The sequence below is a fragment of the Ricinus communis genome, chromosome 5 (genome assembly GCF_019578655.1).
Source record: "Ricinus communis isolate WT05 ecotype wild-type chromosome 5, ASM1957865v1, whole genome shotgun sequence".
Taxonomy (NCBI): Eukaryota; Viridiplantae; Streptophyta; class Magnoliopsida; order Malpighiales; family Euphorbiaceae; genus Ricinus; species Ricinus communis.
The window spans coordinates 2,949,672-2,974,160 of record NC_063260.1 but is presented as its reverse complement, the minus strand read 5'-3'; the positions used below and the strand labels follow the sequence as shown (position 1 = coordinate 2,974,160).

The window sequence follows — 24,489 nt, the reverse complement described above, 5'->3', positions numbered from 1 at the left end:
TACTAATTTTAGTAGGAATAATGGAAGGAGCCAATTTAATCCTTTACTTAATGAATTATTAATTAATTAAAAAAAGAAAGAGTGATTTATTTCGATTATTTTCCTCTTCTTGAATAGCACTCTACAACTTGACATTATGCTTAAAACTGAATTATTATATATTTACAATAAACATTTTTTTTTATTAAGATTGTGTTGTTGGGTAATTTATTTTCAAATTTATCATATTTTCATATATCTAAGCAAGTAAATCAATTATATTACAGTATTAAAATTGGTTCACTGATATATTATATGTATAGCTTTTTTACGAGTCACTTCAAATTAAAATGTCTTCATATTTAACCACTTACTAAATATGCATTAAAATAAAGATAGATTGTGCCATTTTGCTAAAATATAAATGATAATTTAATAGAAGGGAATGTGCTAATAGAGTTACATATAATAATTTATTTCATATATTATCTATTTCCGATTTTTATATATTTTAATTTTATTTGTTTTCTTTTATTTTGTAGTCCTTTCTTTGTTATATTTTTATTTTTATTTTGTAACTTTTTCTTTCTAATACATGCTGCCAAAAATTCTTTAGAATCCATAATTTAACGCATGTTTAACCTTTTAATATAAAAGGTTTTGGTTTTATAGGATTCTTTTTTTGATATTTTAGTCTTCTAAAAGTTCAACTATTAAAAATTAAATCTAAACTGACCGATACCGTTAATTCAATAGTTAATAATTCATTGGTTCGATGATGTAAATTATTTATAATTTTATTATTATTAACTCCTTATCAATTTAACTTTTATAATTAATAATTAGTAATATTGATTTTATTTATAATTTTATTATTATTTAACTCTTTATCAATTTAACTTTTATAATTAGTAATTAGTAATGTTGACTTTTATTGAATTTAGAAAAAAAGTAGACAACTCTATTCTTTATCATCTATCAACAACACCAATTTTTGCACATTATGATTGGTAAAATACTAAGGGTCTACAATGTCACCAGAAACAGAATATCTTATACCCGAATATTAAACACAAGACTAAATTTTGTATTTTTCTCCAATAATTAATTAATTAATTAATTTATTAGTCTGATACATAGTTTAAAATTTTAATTTATAATTTAGAAATTTCTTATATATTTATTATGCATTACAAAATGCCTAAATTAACATACACTAGTGAATAAAGCTCATATACGACAGTCATATAATTATTTTTCAGTGTGATTCCTAAGTACAGTCTCTCTCTCTATATATATATATATATATATATTTCATTGTTAATTATTTCTCATTGTTAATTTTTTTTAATGCTTACAAATTACCTTCATTTCATATAAGAACCCATTTTAAAATTAACAAACAAAACCTGAGGCATAGATGCGCCAATGGTGTGATACATAATACATTATGTAAAATGTAATATGAAAGAATTAGAAGTATGATCTATGCTACAAACAAAACAATCATAAAATATGCAAAAGCTAAAAAAGAAAAACAGAAGGAAGAAAGAAAGAAAGAAAGAAAATTAATCATTCTCTGCAATTTCTTTTTATTTTTTGAAACATTCTCTAAAATTTCCTAAAACCGTATAATCTCAATAATAACTGCTAACAAAATTATAATTTGCCCATAAGAAAATTCATAATGGAAAAGGGAAATATTGTTCCCATATATTTTTTTTTAAAAAAAAGATAGAAATTAAATAAATAAAAGAACCCAAAAAGAAAATGATATATATAATTTATAATAGTTAATATAATGGAAAAAGAAGAAAAGAAAAGAATTGGGAATTGAAAGAATCCAATATATAATTTCAACCTCCAAACTTCCTCTTCTCCTTCTCCATTCCTTCAAGGAAATTTGAAAGAGCTTTCATGGCTTTGATTTGACACTGCAAAGCCAGTATATAATCAGCAGTCTCTTCAAATAATTTATCAATCCCAAGGCACTCACCTCCGGGCACTATCCTCTTCAATGCCAGAATCTTTTTTTCTACCTCATCTTCTTTTTCTTTCTCGTTAACATCCTCATCTTCTTGAAACCCACTAGTCATCACTGTCTTCTTCTTCTTCTTCTTCTTCTTCATTATTTCTCTTCTCCTTGACGATGATGACGATGATGATGATGGCGATCTTCTTGTTGTACGCTGGTTTCGTCGAGAACCCACAAAAGAATCATGGATTTTCTTTTCTTTCATGTGAAATGTAGGTATGAGTACTTGGTTTAGAGTATTTTCCATTGATAACAGAAGTAGAAATGGCGCAGAAAGAAAAGGAAGCTTATTATTAGCTTTGCCTTCAGAAGAAACAGAAGAGGGCTGAGCTTATGTCATGACTTCTATTAGTAAAAGAGGGGTTTTGATATTGTGCTGTGTCGGGTAGTTTATTGGTATTGGGAATAAGCTTCAATTTGGCCCTTGAATTTTGTTGTTAGATTCCATTTGGCTCTTCTTTTTTTTTTCTTACCTTTTTAATAAATTTAATCTAAATTTTTTTATCTTTTTTTATTCAAATTATCTCATTTGAAATTTTACTTTAAAAATATAAACTAAAAAATTTAATTAATATTTATATAAAAATTATTTAATATATATTTTAATAGTAAGATGAATTAGAAAAATGTCTTAATTGTTTTAAATTTTGTGTTTAATATAAAATAATTATTTAAGAATTTTAAATTATTATTATTTATTTTATTTTATAAAAATTTATTTTAAAAGAAAAAATTAAATTTTGAGTCTCTTAATTATGTTATATCTAGTTAAAATTTAATTAAAAATTTATTTTATCTAATAAATTTTAAAAATTATATAAAAAATATAAAATAAAAATAATAAGTTAATAGATATTTTAGTATTATAAAATTCATATATTAATAATTAATATATTTTTATTTATTTTATTAAAATTTAATTTAGCTAAAAACATTATATATAAATTTAAAGTATATAAATTCTAAATCTATAAATAAATTTAATAAATTTTTTAAATTTCAGTCAAATACGATATTTAAAGCGTAATTTTCAGGTAAAATTGTTCAAAATTTTGGATTAAATTATTCAAAAAGATTAAAAGGGTCAAATTGAATCTGATAAAAAAGTTTGGGGCCAAATGTTTAATATGTTATGCTCTCATGGTTATGAATAGAGGGTGTTGAATTATTGTTGAGTTCCAGAAATGTGAATGCCAACGAAGCTGGGCCCACACCAATTCGGCCTCCAAAGTCCTTGTTTTGGATTATAGTGATGGAGGTGTCTTGCACGCGCAATCAAAGGAGCGTGATAGCTGTAACACAACAGTGGCGACATGTGCCATGTAGAGACATGCTCACAAGCAAAAGTGCCTGGAAGACCCTGGGCATGGTGCCATGCTTGCCTTGTCTATGGATTGACGTCCTCACATCTTTATTTTCAATAGGGTAATCGTATATTTATGTCTTTTTTAACTTATATAGTTAATTTAGTATTTTAATTTTTTATTCAATTCAATAAAAGTTTATGTTTTATTTTTTAATATTTAGATATTTAAATATTAAATTAATTTATATATTTAAATTTTATTTTTAAATATATGAATATTTTCAAACGATAAATAAATTTTTAAATCCATGCCATAATATAAAACAAACGTATGAAATATTATTAAATATATAATAATAAATTTAAATTTAAAATAAAATTATAAATACTTTCACATAATAAATATTTGATATATTAAATAAAAACCAAAATTAGAAGTAGAAAAAATTTAAATATTCAGTAAATTATATTAAAAGTAAAATATTAAACTAATTATAAGAAAAAAAAAGTATAAATAAGTTTTTAGTTAGTTGAATATAAAAAATTATATTTTATATTATTTATTTTTTTATTTTAAATCAGGAAAACATAAATATTATTAATTTTAGATTTTAATCAGTAAGATTAATCTGTTGTTTATAGGAGATCAGGTTTAGAATCAGACGCGCAGATCGAGTGATTGAAATCAAAATTTCTTTTTCCCTTGTCCGGATGATCACTGTCCTGTTAGGATAAGGGTCCACTAAACAAAACAAAGGGAAGAGGAAGCACATGTGATCACATGATTTTCTTGAACCTAACACCACCCATGTGCTTCCCCCCTCTCTCTCCTATGATCCATATCACTACTAGCAATGGCATGAGTGCCACGTAGCACTTTTCAAAAGGGACCCACCTTGAGCCCCACAAATAGAACCCGGCCTTTTTCTTCCATTTCTGGATTCATGTCAAACCAGGAGCAAAACGGTGGAGGTGGGGAGGAAGTGGCGGTGGCAGTGGCGGTGGTGTTTCCAAGAAGGAAACCAGAGAGGGTCATTGGGATTGTGCGAGGGGATTTTGTGTGCTGGGCATATGGGGCTCCATGTGATCAGAGCCACCTTAATCCCTTGTTGCTTTTACACACAACAGCAGCTGCTTGCAATTTTTATTGCATAAATATTCTTTGATCAAATCTCACAATGATCTTCCTTCTTTAATCCCCTCCCCTCTTTCTTTTTGTTTTTTAATTTCTTTTTTGTTCCTTTTTTTTTTGTCAATTGTATTTGATTCCGTACTCATTTCAAGTACAATAGGAGTTCCTAAACAAGTTCAATTATTCAATTTCTTGAGTTTTATTTTATTCCTTTTTTTAGAAATAAAGATTAAATATATCCAACAGCTTAGTTTTGTCATGCAACAATTAGGACAAGGTACCACTAATTGGAATGGTGAACCATTAGCCATTAATTGGAATGCTGATTTTCGTCAAGTATTTGAGTAAAATTAATAAAATCCTAATCTATCAATGGATATCATTATCGTATTTTGTAGAATTCTTTTTATTATAGATTATTAATTTGTATTATCTAAATTAATTTAATTTCTTGAATAATTAAATTAATTTGATTTAGATTGTTAGTATATTATACAAATAAATCTCAAAATTACTAAATACCACCAATTAAATTATAAAAATATATAGAGATCTGTAATAAATAAAAGGAATATATTTTATTAATGGATAACTAATTACTATATATAATTAACTATTTTAAGATATCACATACTAATTGATATGCCTCTATTAATATAAATAATCTTAGCTGTTCTTAAGAACACTAGATTATAATTACTTGAAAACAGTCATTTATAATTAAAGTAATTATTTTATTAAATGATGCCAATTACTGATTATACATATATTTATCAGGAATTTTAATTTGCAATTCGATTATCAAACAACTCCTTTGAAAACGACAACGTCGTTTTGTATATAAACTAAATATAGACATTCATGTTACTTCAACTTTTAGAAAGTCCTAGTGGCCGCAAGCACCTTACAATAATTCACAAAGATAATAACCAGAAAAAATAAAGGGAGAAGGTACAAATTGGCCCCTAAAGCTAGCACGGAAGAGCAGATTGGTCCTTCATGTTTATTTTAGTTCAAATAAGTATAGATATTTTCTTTTTAGAAGTACTATAAGCACCTCTCATAAGCCGGCAATTAAACGGAGTGAACGTGGGTTAGTAATAGCTGACTTGGCATTTGCAGCAGGTCCCGTTGACCATTTTACAATGGTAATTTCAATACTCTCTCTTGTATTGCATCTTCTTGGTTAGATAATAGATTTTGGAACTCTAAAAGATTTATTTGAACCAATTGAAGCTCCAAAATAAAAAATAAAAAATAGGAAAACACTAAATGTAGGTCCTTTATCAACATCTTCATTTTGACGCACAAATTTGTATGTATATAAAAATTCTAGTTCACAGGGAACTTCACTAATCACTACAATGACTACAAGTAGTCATCAAGTCGGTTTGTTAAAAATAAAATAATATAAAATTAAAAGAAATACGTTATGTAGAAATTGCTCAAATCTTGATTAAACCTATATGGAGAAGAAGTTGAACATATAGAGCAACCAAGCATATCACAATTACAAAAAAACTAATAAAGAAAATCGACACTTTTAGAAAAAAATTATAAAAAGAAATAGCTTATTATTGAGCTCACAAATTAATTGGTTCACGAGCTAATTCACAAGTTCCTAAACGAGTTAATTCATTAGCCTGCTCTGACCTCAATAACTAATTAATTCATAAACATATAAATAAGCTAACTTACGAGGCTTACTATGTTGAACTTTGGCTTGCTATTAAATGAACAAGTTCCAATTTAATCCAGCTTAAAATATTTTAGTTTATTTACAACTCTATTTGTAGCCATCACAATTTGTGTTACGCGAGGAAAAGGTTAAAAAATTGTCTGATTCTATAGCAAGAACGGCGCAAAAAGGATGATTAGTTGGCCTTAATGAGGGAAGAAGTGGAGCCCTCAAATCACTGAAAGGACCCACGTTTAAAAGTTGGTTTCCAGTGGCGGTGCAATGCATGCTTCCCTGATTGAATTTGGTGGCGATGGAGCAAATTTGCGCATCCTTGAATATGCCCTGCAATGACCTAGCTTATAACTACCTCTTCTTCATATTGTTGAAGAATAGAGACCTTTTTTCCTTTTAGCCTTTTCCAATTTAGTCGTTCCAAACAGACATCTCTGAAAGAAATGGAGAACAGCAACCCTAATAGAATCACAAAATTAATTAGGTTTCATGGAGCGTATGAAGGCTGAGAGAATTACAATTGTAACATAATAATTGTTAAGTTTGTACTTCTAGCAGCCTTGATTTGTGGAAAATAAGTTTACCCAATTTGTAATATACATATAAGATCATTTCATAATATGTCTGTAACAGTGTAACCCAGATAAGGAGTATCTAAGCACATGTACTGCCTGAAAAAGAGGCAAGGCTTTTTTTTCTTTCTTTCCTTTTATCCTTCTTTCTTTTTAATAATTCTTATCTGTAATTTAACTATATATATTTGGACGATTTCTACAGTATATAGTTTTCATGACCAAACCGAGTGCCTAAATGAACCTAACAGGCCGGCTCTTACAAGAAAGCATCAGACAAACTTCCTCTCATCTTCAGCTGTTTCCTAGAAAACAGCTTTTGTCTATAAGGATCCCTCCATTAGTAGTGGCTCCTCTTCTCGGTCATTCAGTAAAACTTTGTCATGCCACATTGAACTGTCCCAATTTTTCTATGCGTAGCTGCAGCAGTAGCAGATGCAGCAGCACCACCACCACCAATACCGCCATACTGAGCCTTGGCCTGCAACAAACTTGCGTTTATTGTAATTCTGTCATCAACATGTTCTACCTTGTTCATTCCTGCGCGCGTCATGAAAAAGGGGTTGGAGTCGATGTTGATAGCTATATCTGGTGCAAATTTAGCACCCACTTTCTCGCTCATGCCACATTGCTGTGTTTGCTTCTGTGAAGACAGTTGCCTCTGAGATTCCAGTGCAGATCTTTCTTGACTTCCTGTACTAGATTTTTGGTAACTATATGCAGGAAGGACAGCCTGTGGAGGAAGGGCTGTGCCTCTGACAAAAGTTCTAGGGTCATTCACATCTTTTGTTATATTTCCATTGTCGTAAGGAACAACTGGCCCTGCAACTTTTCCTGATTTATCTGTTGAATCACATGCAACAAATCCTTATATACATGCAAAACAATTCCACCAAAATCTAACTAGTTGGCAATAGTATCTAAGATTACCCAGAGGAATTCTTTGTGTTGCCTGCAGTGCCAATATATTTACATGAATTCCCTCAGAATCTCGGGAGCTTTTGTTGTATGTTTCTTCCGCAGACTGTCGGTCCCCCAAGGAAGAAACGTTCTGTTCTCTAGGAGGAACTATATTTGAATGAACAATTGTAGACCTGCAAGTAGCATAGCCGAAAATGACACAAGAAAAAAAGAAATAAGAAATAAAAGGATAGCACAGAAGAAAATTAGTTGCAATCACTAAGGAAACAAGGGTCAACATAGAACACACACTAACAAATGTTATTCCAAGACCATTGGGCACAATACATATTGAAAGCATCTAAGGAGGCAAGGATGGAATAAGCTTATGTTTCACTATCAAGCAGAGAGCAGGAGGAAATGAAATGTGAATAATGTCAAGCATGAAAATCCTGGGTAGACAGAAAAAGCCAAGGGAAAGTTTAGTGAAATGCCATTCCATAGGGTACTTCTAAAAGAAACTGGATATTATTTGCTAAAAGAATATATCGCATAGTATCTCTCTTAACAATATGTGCCATTTCTGAATGTAAAGATCTATTGACTTGGCACAGCTTCGGCATTTCCAAATCAAACTGTAAATTATGGCTGTATATTATTTTAACCAAAGCATGTCTAACAAACATCTATACCCACTAATGAAATGAAGTACATATATAAATTAGAAACTAAAATATAAATTAAATAAAATAATTAAACATTTCACATTTGATTAAACCGTCTAATATTGAGTGCCAAAAGGCCTTGAAATTTTAAAAAATTTTCATTTATAACAAAATGTCCATACACGTGAAATAAGAAATTCATTCTATTATGGCTTAATTTTATGTATCATTAATGCAAGTACAAACATAAATGAAAATAAATAAGTAAAATAGCTTTTTACATAAAGTTTCTTATTTTTCCAAAAACCAAAATGAATCATACTAAAATGTTTGTCCAACTGCCAAACTAAAACTCAATCGCTTTAAATCCCAAACCAGACCAAATATGTAATTTGATCAAGTTTAATCTGATTTAACAGTCATCTAAATATTAGAAGAATAAATAGCATATAAAGTCTGATTGTAATTACTGTATATCAAGTTAAAATTTTAACTAATTATATAACACGAAACATCAAAGGATCAGGTCCATCAACATAAGTTGTGCGCGAGTCATCAACATAGCAAAAGACAACAACAAGAATACAAGTAGCTAACAATGAAACTACAGAGAAAATACAGTGCATATTTACCTGGGAAGGGATACGTGCTTTCTTTCTAATGGAACTACAGGCCCACTTTTACCACAATTTTCTTCAAGATGTGCAAACTGCCTTCTAAATTGATCAACAACACTGCATGCAAAACACAAAAAAATTGTGGAAGCAAAGAATTAAGTATCTACATGCATAACATGGAAAATATTATATGATAAATCTAGATTTAAAGCCTTGGTTTATATATCACCAGACAGAGAGAGAGAGAGAGAGAGAGAGAGAGGGAACCTTGGATAAAGAAAGTGAGTCCTCTCAGTTCCATTTACGTAGTCCTTGAGCAACTGGGGATGGTATTCCAGTATCTCTCGAAAAATTAGCTCTCGTATATCCTCTTTTGTAACCCTCCGCCTCTCAAATTCAAACTCCATCTTTGTTATTGGCTGGCAAGAAGGCTCCCTCTCAACTTTTGACAACCCTTTAAAGTAAGGATCTGCTAATGCCTGATCAACCAAAAATGTGTTGAACTAATTAAAGAAAAAGATTTGGATGCCACAGCCTAAAACTGAGCACATATTGTGGTTAGATTTGGGTTAAGAGGGGCACCTCTTCAGCAGTTGGCCGGTCTTTTGGGTCAAAAGCAAGTAGCCTTTCCAACAGTCGCAATGCCAAAGGATCAGCATTTGGAAATTTCTGAGCAAATGGCACAGGCTGTTTTTTCCTCATGCTAGTTAAGTATCTCCTAGCCTTTTCATTTCGAACCTAGAAAGCATGAAGTTGGAATGCGTTGTTTATTAGCAAGTAACTCTTTTGGTAGGTGGTAGTCTGGTTGTGAATATGCATGCATGTTTAATTCAGAGATATATGTGGGTGTAATCTGAGTGAATGAGGATAAAGAGCAAGCACATGGATGTAAATAAGCACTACCAAAAGCAGACATGAAATCTATGAATTCCAAACTAGAGAACCATGCCCAAATATATTTACAAAATAAAAAAGATTTGGCTTACTCTGGATATTGTATCTAATGATGGAGTACCAAGCAGATCTGTCATCAAATCCAGCTGGTGAACAACATTTTTTCCAGGAAAAAGTGGTTTCCCGGTTAGTACTTCAGCAAAGATGCAGCCTATGCTCCATATATCAATTGCTGGAGTGTACTGCATCCAAAAACATAAGAGAAAACGATAAGGATTGAAATGACCCCAAACATCGAGAGCCAGAATCATCCTTCCGAGGCATGCTATTACAGGAATACACTTTCATGTTTCATATACATATGATAAGACCATACACAATTGAAGAAAGGCCTAAACATTTTCCTAACAATAACTTGCTAATATTGGATCTGATTTAGAGCATATACGATATCTCAGGCTTATTTAGACTGGCTAAAAGTAAATTTAATAGTTATGCAATTTCATTATTATTTTCCTTGAAGGATGCCTTTGATTTGTAGGACCATGTAATTATGTGGATAGGATGAGAATGAGATGGTGGAATATAGTTATATTAAAAAATAGAAAGACCAAAAGATACAAAATTATAATTTCCAGAGGCTGGCAGAAATTACTGGAGGCCAACTGTCTATGATCATTAATGACTTCCTTTGATAGGTAACCTCCACTAACTACTCCCTTTTTCTACTTCGTACCTCCAAATTTTATACCCAAATTTAAGAAGGCTTTCCTAGATTTTATAAATTTTATCTATTTATTAACACACATGTTCGGGAATTTAAATCTAATCTGGAGTTTGCATATCTTATCCATTTGATAACACATAAAGAAGGGATAAAACTTCTATCAATACAGAAATGCATTTATACAGGTAGTTAGTAAGTAATGCAATATTCTAGTACATTCCCATGGTGGTAAAAAAAAGTAAATACAAATTGCAACAGCACCTCTTGCCATGACAAAGCAGGTAGTTGAACTATGAATCAGATTCCTAGGTCCATTTCCAAGTAGAGGAAGATTCTAAATTGCTAGCCACTTATGACTTGTATATCACGTACATCCTCAAGGTTGATGTACAACCCCACAACCAATATTTCATGGGTAAGTATCTCCAAGAGGGATGGGTAACATGAAACTTCAATCTCAACCCTCAGTTGACGCCCATGAGATCATGTTATATACCCATGGCAAACCAAAGTACTCCATAAATAGCAACCATCGTGTCCTATCTTTTGCCTCAAATGAATTAAGAATAATTTCTTTTCTGGTAGAAGGGAGGGCACCTAAGCACTAAAAGAATAAATAAAAAAAAAAAAAAAAACAAATATGAAGATCAAATCACAACTAAGAAACAAACTTCAGCATAAAGGGCAATGTAAAATTCTGATAAGATTCAATTCAAATAAAATTCTGATATGATATTTCTCTAGTAAGAAATGAAGGGGGAAAACCAACTTTCTTCAAAGCAGGGTGGAGCAGCATACATAGCAAAAGGTATTCCAATAGTTAATTATCACCAGGCACCAAAAACCACAAGACCCAATTAACTCACAAGGACAAGTTTATATTTGTAACTATTCAGCACACTTAACTGTTCAATACACAAATATTTTATTTTGTTTCAACAAAGAACATAATCTCTTACCCAAGGGATTTAGCAACTGGACAACTATCTCTTAATTTGCTATTACATGTTTCTACACCAAAAGTTTCATCTCACAGAAGACAAAATAAAATACTAAGAAGCAACCTAAGAGAACTGCCATTTAAGCAAGTGCATTGCTGCCATCAGATCTAGAACTATAAGACAGAGACAATCAATTCTAAATTTGTTAAGTCATGTTCAAAGACATACCTTCGAGTAAAATGATCCACATAGTTCAGGAGCTCTATACCATCTTGTAGCAACATAGTCCTATAAATATACCATAAGAATTTAAAATTATCAGACTTTTGCTAGAACATATTTAAAAAAAAAAAAAAACTATGAAAAGTGTTGCAATCATCATAAGGTAATATGTTGAAAGTCATACCGTCCAAAATATTGTAGCTGGGGTATCATTGAAAGCAACTCTTGCTAGTCCAAAATCACAGATTTTAAGTTTACAATTTGCATTTGCCAGTATATTCTTAGGTTTTAAATCTCGATGATAGACATTTGCTGTAACAAATGAGAAAAGGATTAAATATGTGCTACATTACCAAATTCAATTGAAAAGAAGAACAGGGGCATTAGAAGAGAAGGATAGATGCATATAATGTGAAAAAGAAATATCTTAACAAACAGCATCCAAAAGCAAGCATCATATAACAAAGAGATAAGTTCCAAATTGTATAAACAGTATAACTAAATGCAAGCGGTGACTTTTTGTATGCAATCTAAAAATAGAAACAATACAAGCATCATTGCTATATCTTCGGCATCTATACTTCAGATCCATGATAATGGCTAAATGGCAATCAGTCAGCTAATTTTTGTTTTTGAAAAATATTAAGAATCTCTCCCAAAATGTAACAAAGAGAAAACTAAAATACTAATACCTGTATGGATATACTTTAATGCACGAAGAAGCTGGTAAAGAAAAAACTGATAGTGCTCCCGGGTCAAGTCATCATTGGCTTTTATGACTTGATGTAGATCTGACTCCATTAGCTCAAAAACAACATAAATATCTTTAAACTCCCTTCTTGATGGCGGAAGCATAATATGTTTAATTTCTACAATATCAGGGTGTCTTAATAATCTAAGCAGCTTTATCTCACGAAGAATACGAGCAGCATCTGAAATGTGTTCAAAAATATCATGTATTTTCTTTATTGCTACTTTTTCACCAGTGTGAGTGTCAATTGCTGAACAAACAACGCCATAGCTGCCTTTGCCAATAACTTCCTGAATTTTATACCTATTGGCATCACCATACTCAGAGAAAAAGTCCATCTCTGTTGAATTCTGAAGTATAGAGCTCCATGTCAGATGAAAATACAAACAAATACAAGACAAATACACTGCAAGAAGCTAATATCAAACTCATATGTATACATGAATTCAATGCATTATACTTCCAATTATGTGTGTATAGAGTTTGTATAGTATGATCCTGTCCTCATTAATTGATGAAACTAAACACAGCCATGGAAACTCAAACTTTCTGTAAAATCACGACCACATTCTTTGACATTGTGTCTTTTTATCATTTCTAATTAAATTCCTGTTGTGTTGCTAATGAATTTCAAACCACAACTGGAATCATGGCCAAAAGATTGCGTCCAGCTTTATTTAGCACATAACAGCCTCAAAGAATGTTACATCTAACAAAGAATGGCAAAGCGATAGTACTATCCCTCCTAAGCTGTATTCAGTGTTATCCCCATGAAAAGTATACTGACAAGAAGTTCATCAAATTTGATGCAAATGCTCAATGCATAAAATCCATGACAAAATGGAGAACAGTTGACATTTGAGAAAGTAATCAAATGTCTAATTCTCCTTTACTGTAACTAAAAAAATGATAATATTTATCAAGATTGGATATCCTACTAGAATAAACTTCAATTAATTTTCCACATAGCTCCACCCTGCAAGATCCTAAATTATTCTCACTTTTTCCTTGTGAATTTCATTGGTGGTAAATAACAGTAGAAATCCATCAAAGTGCATAAGTGAATCCCACAAGTAAAATATGCAAAAGACTAAAACAGACATAAAATATTTTGTACCTGCGATAAGAAAATAAAAGGTGATGAATTTAGCAAGACTACAACCAATTAAACTCTGCTTTACAACATCAATCATAGAGAACAATAAAGTTTATAGTTTTTGATAGGGATCAGGAAGGGATCGCTGAAAATAAAAAATAGAATGCAAAAGAAAGAAGTAGCTACCTGAGACCAGACAGCTATCCAATCAGCAACCTCAAAATACAGGCAATACACATATATGCAGACACTGAACAATAGATATTCATATAGCATACAAGCAAAAAATTAAAATGAATTAAATTTTTTTTTTTTTAAAGTTAAGAATGAAGATGAACTGATAGTCCTTAATAGGAAGAAACTGATGAGAGAAAATCACAGAATCTGATCCACTTGGAGTAAAGGCAGAGAATAAATGAAAAATAAGCATCTAAATAATTGATAGAAAAGCGTTAGCATTTAATTAACAGATTGCACTCCAGAAACCAAATGAGTGCTCACGTCTCAATGATCCCATATCCAGTACGCTAAAAGAGCAGCTCACAGACTTATGGTATCATCTCCCTTAAAGAAAATATCAAAGAACATATATGCTTTCATCACAATTTTCAAAGCAAACCTAACCTAAAAGTAAAATAAAATAATATCTAACCAGCTAAATTTTTGTTTTTTTTTGTTTTTTGGGCAATTATGGTTTATTTAAAAGTTGAATTGCATAACTATGACAAATAATATTGACAGCTAGTAAATTATTTGTATTAAGAATTTGAAAAAATCCTAACAGTAACAGTAACATTCATGAAAGAATAATGACCTGATCTCTTTCTTCCTTTCTTTTTCACTCAATACTTGAATAAATCAAATCCCAAATTTAACAGACAAAAGTAATCATGATTTAAATATAAAACACGATTAAGAAAGAATCCATCACCTTCTTGCGGTGATCTTGCTGCTGCATTTTGTTCACTGATAAAAACTTAAAAACAAAACTAAACAAAACAAAAGAACGACAAGGTTTTGCCCAAGTTGAGATCAATAAGAAAGAAGAAGAAGAAGAAGAACAGGAATGATCATCAACAAGAACAAGAAGAAAGAATCAACCGCATTTTCCCCATCTACCCCTGCTCCTTATCACCAGACTAAAATCCCACCTTAAATCCTTCAATTCCCTCATACACTCCTTCAATAAACCAATCGCTGAATCTATCATAAAGCAACAACCACAACGTTTTGAAAATTCAGTAACAATAATTCTTGCATTTCCTTTTCTGTTTTTGGCGTAGAGATTCAATTTTTGAAACCCTAGACGAAGTCGATGCTGTTGTAGCTTCGTTTTCTTGTTTGTGTGTTTTTATTTAATGTTGAAGGAAGGTGCAGTGTGTGGTTTAGAGTGCAGAAGCTGCAAGATCTCTACACCGACATGAGAGAGAATTGTGAAAGAGAGGCGTATGGCGTGAATCTAGAGCGATATAATAATAATAATAATAATTAAAAATATAATATATAAAGAGTCAGTGTAATTCACATAACTATAGTGGTTCCAAACTCAATTCTTCTTTTCTAAATTTTAAAATTTATTTTAAAAAATATGTAAATTACTATATTCTCTAAAACAGCACGTGTCATCCAATGCAAATGGAACATAATGACGTCGTTTTAATCCTTTTTCGGCGCTCCGTTCAGGAATCAAATTTTTACTAGTACAGCTAAATACGAGAGTTGAGCTTGATGGAAAACTTCACTCGACAGCTTCCGGCACGAGCTGATGATAGGCATCCACCGCTTGTGTTCGGGGTCACCCTTTCTCTTTCAAAATTTTAATAAAATTTTAAAAATTAATTTTATTATTTTAACACCCAAAAATAATCTCAATTCTCAAATACAGATTAAATTGTGTAATCCAGATGCATCAATTTAGGAATGGCAATTTGCATCTATTGGTATATATCTATCTAAACGTTATTCAGTTAAAGTGGATAATGTTCAAGTTGACTACGTGTGTAAATATGAGTGAGCTCATATCCATAAAATTAACATTAAATTTAGGTAGGATGTGAGTATTTATAGTACTACACAGATACTCTATCCAAATTATTCAGTGTATATATCATTTTTTTTTTATAAAATTTTATTTGATAAAATTTTATAAAATCAGATTATATTTTCTCCAATCAAAAACTGACATGTGGCTCTAATGCAAAATGTTTATAGAAGTGCTACATATTAATGCTTAAAAAAATTAAATATAATTTTAAAATTTAGTAGTTAACATGGTAAAAATTTAGGACCTGCTATTTGGATCAAATTGACCCGAGAAAACAAGAGTATTTAAGTAAAATAGATTTATTATTAATTTTAAATAGTTAAACTACATTAATAATTGTAAATGGATAAAAATATTCTTAATATATTTGGAGGTAAATAAATAAATAAAAAAGTTTCCTCCTCCATCTATAATAATTTCCTCTAATTTTTAATCATTTAATACATTACCTCCCTCATGGAATAATTAATGATTTGTATTTATAAATTAATTTAGCTTCATACATCAACTATTGAGATTTTAATATATTATCGAAAAAAGTCTCTCTCTTTATATGAATAGAGTCCTAATCTCACCAAATGCACAAATTAACAAAAGAATTAATCACTTTATTTATAATATAATTAAGACTGGTGCTTCAATTTTAATTGCATTGGGTCCAGCATGATAGCCTTAAGGTCTCAATCCAATGTATTCTCTCAATATTATTAAAGAACTTTAACGCTAACTCTTGGATCAAAATTTATTTCATTCATTAATCATTATTTTACTTTCCAATACTCAGTTTTAATACATGCGTTGGCTAGTTGTATAATTATACACATTAAAGGATTAAACAATAGTCTTTCTACTTCTTTTTCCATAAACAACATATTATTACTTAATTAATTAGATTAAATTAAGTCGAGTAAGAATATTTTAAAAATCTTATCACATATTGATATGAAAAAAAAATATTATTTAATTAATTATATTAAATTGAGTTGAACGATTACACTTCGAAACTCTTATTTTATGGTCACGTGAAAAAGTATTATTACTTAATTAATTAGATTAAAATTAAGTCGAACAAAAATACTCTAATAACTTTATATCACGATCACATAAAAAATTATTATTTTTTAATTAGATTAAATTGAATTGAGCGAGTACATTCTAAAACCCTTATTACACAATTAGTTGAAAATTAATATTCATTTCTTAATTAGATTAAATTGATTTGAGAAATGACTTTTTAAAATTCTTATTTTACAATCACGTGAAAGAAAATTTCTTAATTAGATTAAATTGAGCTAATTTGAAATCCGTATCTCACAATCACATAAAAAATAAATATTCCTTAATTAGATTAAACTGAATCAATACATGACACTCTAAAATCCTTATCTTATGATTACGTGATAAATTATTATTATTTAATTAATTATATTAAATTGAGTCAAACGAGAAAACTACAAAATTTTTATATTACGATCGTGTAAAAAATAAATATTTCTCACTTAATTATATTAAATTAAGACAAGCAATGATATTATGAAATCCTTATCACACGTTGATATAGAAAAGAAATTAAACTTTTATACCTAATTATATTAAATTAAGACCAACAATACTAGTCCAAAAATATTTTTCATATAAAAAATAATTGTAACTAATCATTTCTAGTGGGGCCCTACTGGCTTAAGATTATGAGTTTCCAATTCCATAACTCTAATCACACATTTATATTTAAAATAATTATTTCATAATTAATTTATTTAAATTGAATCGAGCAATACCAATCCAAAATTCTTATTACAATTTACATGAAAAATACATAATTAGATAAAACTGAATTGAGCAAGACCACTCTAAAACCCTCATAACATATTTATATGAAAATAATTATTTCATACATGATTAAATTAAATTGAATCAAGCAAGATGATTCCAAGGCTATTATCATATGTTTACATAAAGAAAATTTATTCCATACTTAATTAGATTAAATTGAGTTGAGCAAAGTCACTTCAAAAATCTAATACATGTTTAAAAGAAAAATAATTATTTCATACTTAATTAGACTAAATTAAATCGAGAAAGATAACTCTAAAATTTTATATATATATATATATATATATATATATATATATATATTCATAATTCTCGCTAAATGAATATTAAGATGAAATTACATCATTACCCTATTTGATTTGAAGCAATTTGAGTTGCTAATTATTTTAAAATAAGGCTATTGTCTTCTTAAAAAAGATTATAACGAGTATAGTAATTATTATAGTCTCTACATAATTATAATAACTTTTATTTCTTTCTAATGAAATAAAAGAAGAGGGGGGGTTGTTGCTAACTAAGCTGCTGTCATGAATACGAGCAAATGGCTGTTGCTAACCAAGCTGCTGTTAGAGGATCAATTTGGTATGAAACTGGCATATATTTAGCTTGTTCAATCAACAAAGCATCAATATCCGAAGAAGCCTTCTCGCCAGCATGGAATCATTCAAGGGGAGTTCATATGATCCTAAAGCCATTCCTTGGATTCTGAAATTAGTTTACTGGGATCCATTCAATTGCACATTTAGAGGACCAATGGAGCGAGGAGAATTTCTAGTGTTCCGATCAGGTCCTGCACCAACTTGGCCCCTGTACTCTGTAGAATTGAAGTCTTACATGAAAAAGCTTTCTCACAAGTTCAAAATATACATACTCAAGCTTGATGATTACAAGAAGGAAGTGTCTTAAAATCATTACGACATGTCCAAGGAGATAGTTTTTGCTCAATATCTTTTCCTCCAAAATAAGACCGGAAAGATAGCATCAGAATCATGATAATTTGAATGTTTTTACAGAGTTAATATCTGAAGAAAGGAAGGATGCCACAACAATTACAAGAGTTGATACAACCGCAGTGAAAAAAGTAACAACTGACACAATACCAGCATGTGTCCTTGTACCAGAAGGTACTCTCCACAAAATAGTACCAGTATTAGATTCTATACAGACAATGTTTGGGGTGAATAAGCAGCTCTGGTTGCTTAAATTTCCTTCCATCTTGCAGTTCATCAATAGATCAGGTGCACCGAATTCTATCTCGAAATAACCACTTTCACCTGAGGGCTGGAATATAATCAAACTTTAGAACCTCAATTCAACTAGTCCTTAATACCAAATTAATTGGGGTCAGCCTGTAAAACTTTAGAAACACTTATTGAAATCATTAAGCTGATGCAAAAATGTAAGGGAGCAATAATTATAGAAATTAACAGACTTTGCATTCGATTTGAAAAGTTACGTGTATGTCTAGTCAGTCTTCCATTAAGTAAAGTTAAAGGAGTTAACAATTAATATCGTTTGGTTCCATGCAAGTCTTCTATGCTTGCAAAAGAGCTTTGATCACTGCCTTTCTGGTTTCAGAAGAAAGACATTCGTGAAATATCATTATGCAAAATCCAACTAATTTGGTGCAAAAAGGTTACCATTATTTCTGCCGCTATCTTGAGGTTGGCCTTCGCAGATGATGCAAGAGTTGTAACCCTCTATCTATTTAATGTTTTCTAATAAATCATGTCCTAGTTCTATGGTACCATTTCAGATTCCAGTTCTAATGATGTTAACTGTGAACTGGATACTGATAGACAGCCAATACAAGAATTACAACATAGGTAAAAGTGAATGAAATGTTCTGCTCAATTTACTAAAAATACCCAATAGTTGCAGGCCTTAAATAGTTTGTGAGTGAAGTTTCAGTCGAAAGAATTGGCAATGGCAAATGCAAACATGCAAGAAAATTTACTCAAAGGTTAAGGCACAAGAACAGTCCCCTTAAAAGTACAAAAGGCATAATAACAGGGTGAAATTTGATTTCAACAGCTTGTTATGTCATTTTGAGTATCTCTCTCACACACACACTCACACACACACACACACACAACACACAGAGAAGGGAAACCAAGCATGAGCAAAGATTAAAGGCAGTGAACAAGCTTGATCTGTTCTCTCTAATATAACTAAGCCCGCAACACAAACTATAGCAATACAAGAACAACATAATGTGCAACTTACTGGATACCGTGCATGCAAAGGGAGATCTATGCTAATCTCTAGTTCATTTGTCTGTCCAAAGAAGATTCTGGTACTGAAATTCATGTGAATCTCAACAATAGACCGATTGGAGGCAACAGAAGGCAATTCCAAATTTGTATCTCCAAAAACAGCCAGATCAGCAAAAGCTACAACAAAGGAATAAAACAAGTTAAGTTTGAAACCATGATCCAGTAAGACCAAATTAAAGAATAAAGTCAATGAAGGAATAAAAGATTTGTATTACCACCACGCTGGAGAAGGTGTTGGAGCTCAAATGGGTCAGCAAAGACTCCAGAGGGAAGTCTCTCCAAAATTATAAACTTACAATTGGTGAAATTAGGTAGCTGAGATATAGATTCTGACTGGAAATGAAATTTGATACTTGAATACAGATGACGATGAGAACCTTCACCAATCAACAGGCGATTAGTAACTGAAAGTCTATAAAGATCATTTGGATTATCTGGCAGCAATTTGCATGAGTGGTGTAGAACTTTATCTGCCATGAAATCTTGAAAATGTGATTCCACAAAGTTCTCATATTTTTCAAAATAATGTTCCACAATGTATTTCTTGAAGCTAGAACTGCCGATGTTCAAGTTGTTGGAAATAGAATCTGAATTACATCTAGCTACCTGAAGATAAAAGATAACAAGTGACAAATTAATATTGCAATTCATTTGTACAAGTCTGGAAATTAACAGTTGGGGCATGAGGAACACTTGAAAATAGTGTCTTGAGAAAAAGTTGTCAAGAAGTTTGCAGGAAATATGTAAATAACGGATCAAGTTTCTTATTCTGAGAGTAAGCGTCTGTTCAGTCCTCAAGATATTTAGGCTTCCTGCTATCCAATTGAAAATGGTGAATTTATCTTTTCCTAGTTAAGCATTTACAAGAAGTAGCAGCTTTTTGAGAGTATAAATTTCCTATATAATCAGTGCATTTAACAGAAGTGCAGATATCAACGCTAAAAGATTTCTAGAAGCTTTTAGCTTTCTTAGTTATTGTTTGGGCAAAACCTAACTCTAGATGGAATGCTAATTGGAATTTAGTGTGATTTAAATGGATAGTGTCAATGATTTCCAGGATAACAATATCATATGATTAAAGACTCCAGTCAAGTGTCCAAATTAGTAGAATAATTATGTTGTTCTCAAAATCTCAGAAGAAAGTTGAGCTCGATGTAATATGAATTCCATCTGTAACCAAGATCAGAGGCAACTTGCTTCTGACAATCTGTCACAAGGGAGAATTAAACTAAAACTGGGATAAAAGAAGGTCCCAGATGTACCAAAATCCTCATTGGGCCAAAATGGTTTGAGAAAGACATCGAAACACAACCCTGATATTAATACAAGCTTATTCACTGACGTCTCCTAAAATTAAGAATTATATCTCCTCCAGTTCAAAATGGTTCAAAAAATCACAACAATGTACAAATCCACCCTCATAAGCTGGTAGACCCAAATGGACGAACATGATTTTTCACAAAGATACAGAAAGTGTTGAACCCCACAAGTTTAAGCTATGACTAAGAGTCTAAAGAACTACCAAGAGCCATTCACTAGATAATGTAGGGAGCAGGGCATCTTTGTACGATTCAAGTGTAATATAAAAGCAGCTCCAGATTTAAACACAAATAAGCTAGCAAGAAGAAAGAGGTCAGCTAATTAAACAAAAAATAACTACAAATACTACCGGAGCCACCAACCTCATTTGAAGATGAAGCATTACTACAAAAGCCAAAGCCAAAGCCAACAAACAACACTAACAGAATTCCCACCTTCTGAAAAATGTTAAATTAAATGTTAATTTCTGGGAGAAGTTTGAACAATTAACAATAAAAGAAAAGAGAGAAAAAAAAGAGCCTTTCTTTTTGGCCCCTAATAAGATGGAAATTAAATTCCAATAAAAATTAAAGAAAGATCACGTAATTACCAAGAACACCAACAAAAATTTAAGAAAAAAAATTTTCTTTAAAAAAAAAAAGAAGAATTTGCACACTTAAATTTCAGCTATGAAACTTTTTCTATTTAGAAATAATCTATAATCGACAAAAAAGGAAAGTGAGGAAACAGGTAAAGACAACAATCACACGAAAATGAAATCAAAATGAATGATTGGTAATACAAACACAAAAGATTTGCACACTTAAATTTCAGCTCACCCGCATTCCATTGAGCGAAAAGTGTAATGTCCACTTTAGACCTCTCTCTCTCCTCTCTTATACATACACATACACAGAACATCTGGTATTCCTATTGAACTTCATGTTCATAGAAGTCTTATATAACCCTCAAGAAAGAGCTCTCTTCTCTTGGAGAAAATGAAATAAATCAACATAGAAACTGATCCCTTCACACAGCAGTTCTTTTTCCTTCTATCGAGTGTTTGGTTTCAAGATTTTATTTGATGAATACCTCCTTTTACAAATCGCACATCTACCAAAAATAATACCAGCAAAGTTAAGCTAAGTAAGACTCATAGCTTTTGAACATAATTGCAATTAGCATGTATACTACAAGCAGCACAAAATCCCTAAATGGCATAGCTGCAGCTTAACAATAAACTTCATTTCAAAAAGAAGTAATGTTAAAATAATACCTAATAAATCATTTATCATACATTTTCATGATAAAAAAAATAATTCATCCATTTCGTTAAAACCTAAAGAAATAAAATGAAAATGGATTGAACTACTGCAAAAAACAAATTTGACACTGAATGTAATCAAATCAAGCAGCATCATTAATCATAAGCAATTCATATCTTTACAATAACTTAAATTAAACAAAAACAAAAAAAAGAGAGCAAGAACCTATTCAACTGGGACAGATCTAGCATAGAATCAATTTCAACAACAATAGTAATAAATTTAAGCCATAATATCCCAAAACTAATCAAATAGAAATCACTAACCGACATGGCGAGCTTCTTGCAAGAGAATGAAGGATCAAATATGGAGAATTTCCTTTTTCTTTTTCCTTTTCGCTGTGGGCGAGAGAGGTGTAGACGTGTTTGAAATGAAGAGAGCCTTGTCTGATTACATATATTTAAAACTTTCATTAGTCAATAGGAATAGGGATGGCAACGGGTAGGGTACCCGCCCGTTTAATGCTATCCAAATCCGAACCCGTTCAAAATATACTTACCTGAACCCGTCCCAAATTCGTTTAAAAGTTACCTTCGTTACCCGAACCCGTCCCAAATTCGTTTAAAAGTTACCTTTGTTACCCGAACCCGTCTCAAATCCTAATAGGATTACCCGCAAACTACCTGAACTCGATTAAAACCCGTTGAATTAAATGACTATTAAATAAATTTTATGGGTATTTAAATGGGTAGCAAGTATCTTACCCACTAAAACCTGTTTATATGAATATTCAGGTAATCAAATGGGTACCTGTTTACCGAACCCGTTTACAAAAATTTAAATTAATAAAATAAACAAAAATTACAAAATATAAACTAATTAAGTCTAAGTATTCAACATCAAATGTTCGATTTATTAATATAAACCAAGCATAAATTCAATAAGATTTAAAACAATGTTGTAAATAATAAAAACTAAATAAAATGCAATATTTATTACAATTTGTACATCTTTCAACTCCAAATTTAAAGTGCAATTGGATACTAGGTGTAATTGGAGCATTTTCATTATTTCCGGAAGCTTGAAGATGTGTACAATTATCTACATATTCAAGAGTATTATCCGTATTTGACATGTTCCGACCTAAAAAAATAAAATTACAATCAACAAATTAGAGTTAAATATATCTCATATATTTAGCAAACATCAATACACTTAAACATTACAAATTGCTAATTTATTTCTAACACTTTGGGATTCAATACACTTAACATTTAGCAAACATCAATACACTTAACATTCAATTTTAATAAAGGTTATTGGGTAAACAAGAGACCAATCTGTCATTATACCAAATAATTAAGAAGCTGTTTCTTGCTATATTTCTGCATTATTGTGTCTCAGCCATGTCTCCCTCAACCAAACTATAGAAATTTAACAATTCCTTTTGAAGAGTAGTACGTACATACATTCAATAAAGGCAACTAAAGTCTACAAATCAGAAGAAAATGACAAAAAAAATCTAATAAATCAAGGTTATGAAACCAACTGCCACTAAATTCATGCCCTTGCATAAATAAATACAATCATTTATAGATTTAAAGTAACCTAAACCATTTTCGCATCAACTTAACTTACCTGAGACGGAGCAGCGGCTGACAACGACGGCAGCAACGGCGACAGCAGCAGCAACGGCGTGGACTGCAGCGGCGGTGGCTTGAACGGCAGCAGCGGAGTGAATCGCAGCAGCGGTGGCGCGGACAGCAGCAGCGGTGGCGTGGACAGCAGCAGCAAGAGAAGAGAGCCTTGTCTGATTACATATATTTTCACAAAATTAGAGTAAATATTGTATTCTAACAATATAAAATCTTAATTTCTAAGAAAAATATTTTAATAATTATTTCAATCTCAAATTGCGTTTAAATTCTTAAAATTTAACCTGGTTGAAATACTATAGTATGACTTAATATTTTTAAAATTATTTAATTTATCTTGATAAGATTTATTTGAAATATTTTTATTATAATTTTTAATATTTATTATTCATAAAATTTGTACAATTCTATTTAATTTTATATATAATAAATTATTAAAATTTATATTTTATAATTATTAATTATCCTAATTGATAATTATTAATTTTCATCGAATACTAAAATTAAATAATTCTACTCTAGCTCAATTAGGAATGCTGCTTATAATTCAATATTTATAATAATTGTGGGACTAAATTAAATTTTCA

General features: G+C 30.6%; 3 protein-coding genes across 15 annotated transcripts; all 3 read right to left on the bottom strand.

Annotated features, from left to right (window-relative positions):
* Positions 1-1,734: 1,734 nt before the first annotated feature.
* LOC8263924 (transcription factor PAR1) lies at positions 1,735-2,402 on the bottom strand. Its single transcript, XM_002528502.4, has one exon. The coding sequence runs from the start codon at positions 2,259-2,261 to the stop codon at positions 1,836-1,838; it is 426 nt and encodes a 141-aa protein (XP_002528548.2). The 5' UTR covers positions 2,262-2,402; the 3' UTR covers positions 1,735-1,835.
* Positions 2,403-6,709: 4,307 nt separating this feature from the next.
* Positions 6,710-15,003, bottom strand: LOC8258773 (mitogen-activated protein kinase 20). Its single transcript, XM_002528501.3, has 10 exons — positions 14,462-15,003; positions 12,376-12,784; positions 11,868-11,995; positions 11,690-11,749; positions 9,886-10,035; positions 9,482-9,637; positions 9,167-9,378; positions 8,915-9,016; positions 7,648-7,811; positions 6,710-7,560 (listed from the first exon to the last, which is right to left on the bottom strand). The coding sequence occupies exons 1-10, from the start codon at positions 14,486-14,488 to the stop codon at positions 7,085-7,087; spliced, it is 1,884 nt and encodes a 627-aa protein (XP_002528547.2). The 5' UTR covers positions 14,489-15,003; the 3' UTR covers positions 6,710-7,084.
* A 3,338-nt stretch (positions 15,004-18,341) lies between these two features.
* LOC8258772 (phosphatidylinositol-glycan biosynthesis class X protein) lies at positions 18,342-24,118 on the bottom strand. Of its 13 annotated transcripts, none has more exons than XM_048374615.1 (8): positions 23,886-24,117; positions 22,807-23,390; positions 22,574-22,693; positions 21,822-22,095; positions 21,366-21,440; positions 19,899-20,289; positions 19,634-19,800; positions 18,342-18,688 (listed from the first exon to the last, which is right to left on the bottom strand). In XM_048374615.1, the coding sequence occupies exons 4-8, from the start codon at positions 21,825-21,827 to the stop codon at positions 18,395-18,397; spliced, it is 933 nt and encodes a 310-aa protein (XP_048230572.1). In that variant the 5' UTR covers positions 21,828-22,095; positions 22,574-22,693; positions 22,807-23,390; positions 23,886-24,117; the 3' UTR covers positions 18,342-18,394. The 13 variants fall into 13 exon arrangements, with proteins under 13 accessions (XP_048230572.1, XP_048230574.1, XP_048230573.1 ...); XM_048374617.1 differs by lacking the exon at positions 21,822-22,095 and having other exon boundaries at positions 22,807-22,930; positions 23,012-23,390; positions 23,886-24,116; XM_048374616.1 differs by lacking the exon at positions 22,807-23,390.
* Positions 24,119-24,489: the final 371 nt, after the last annotated feature.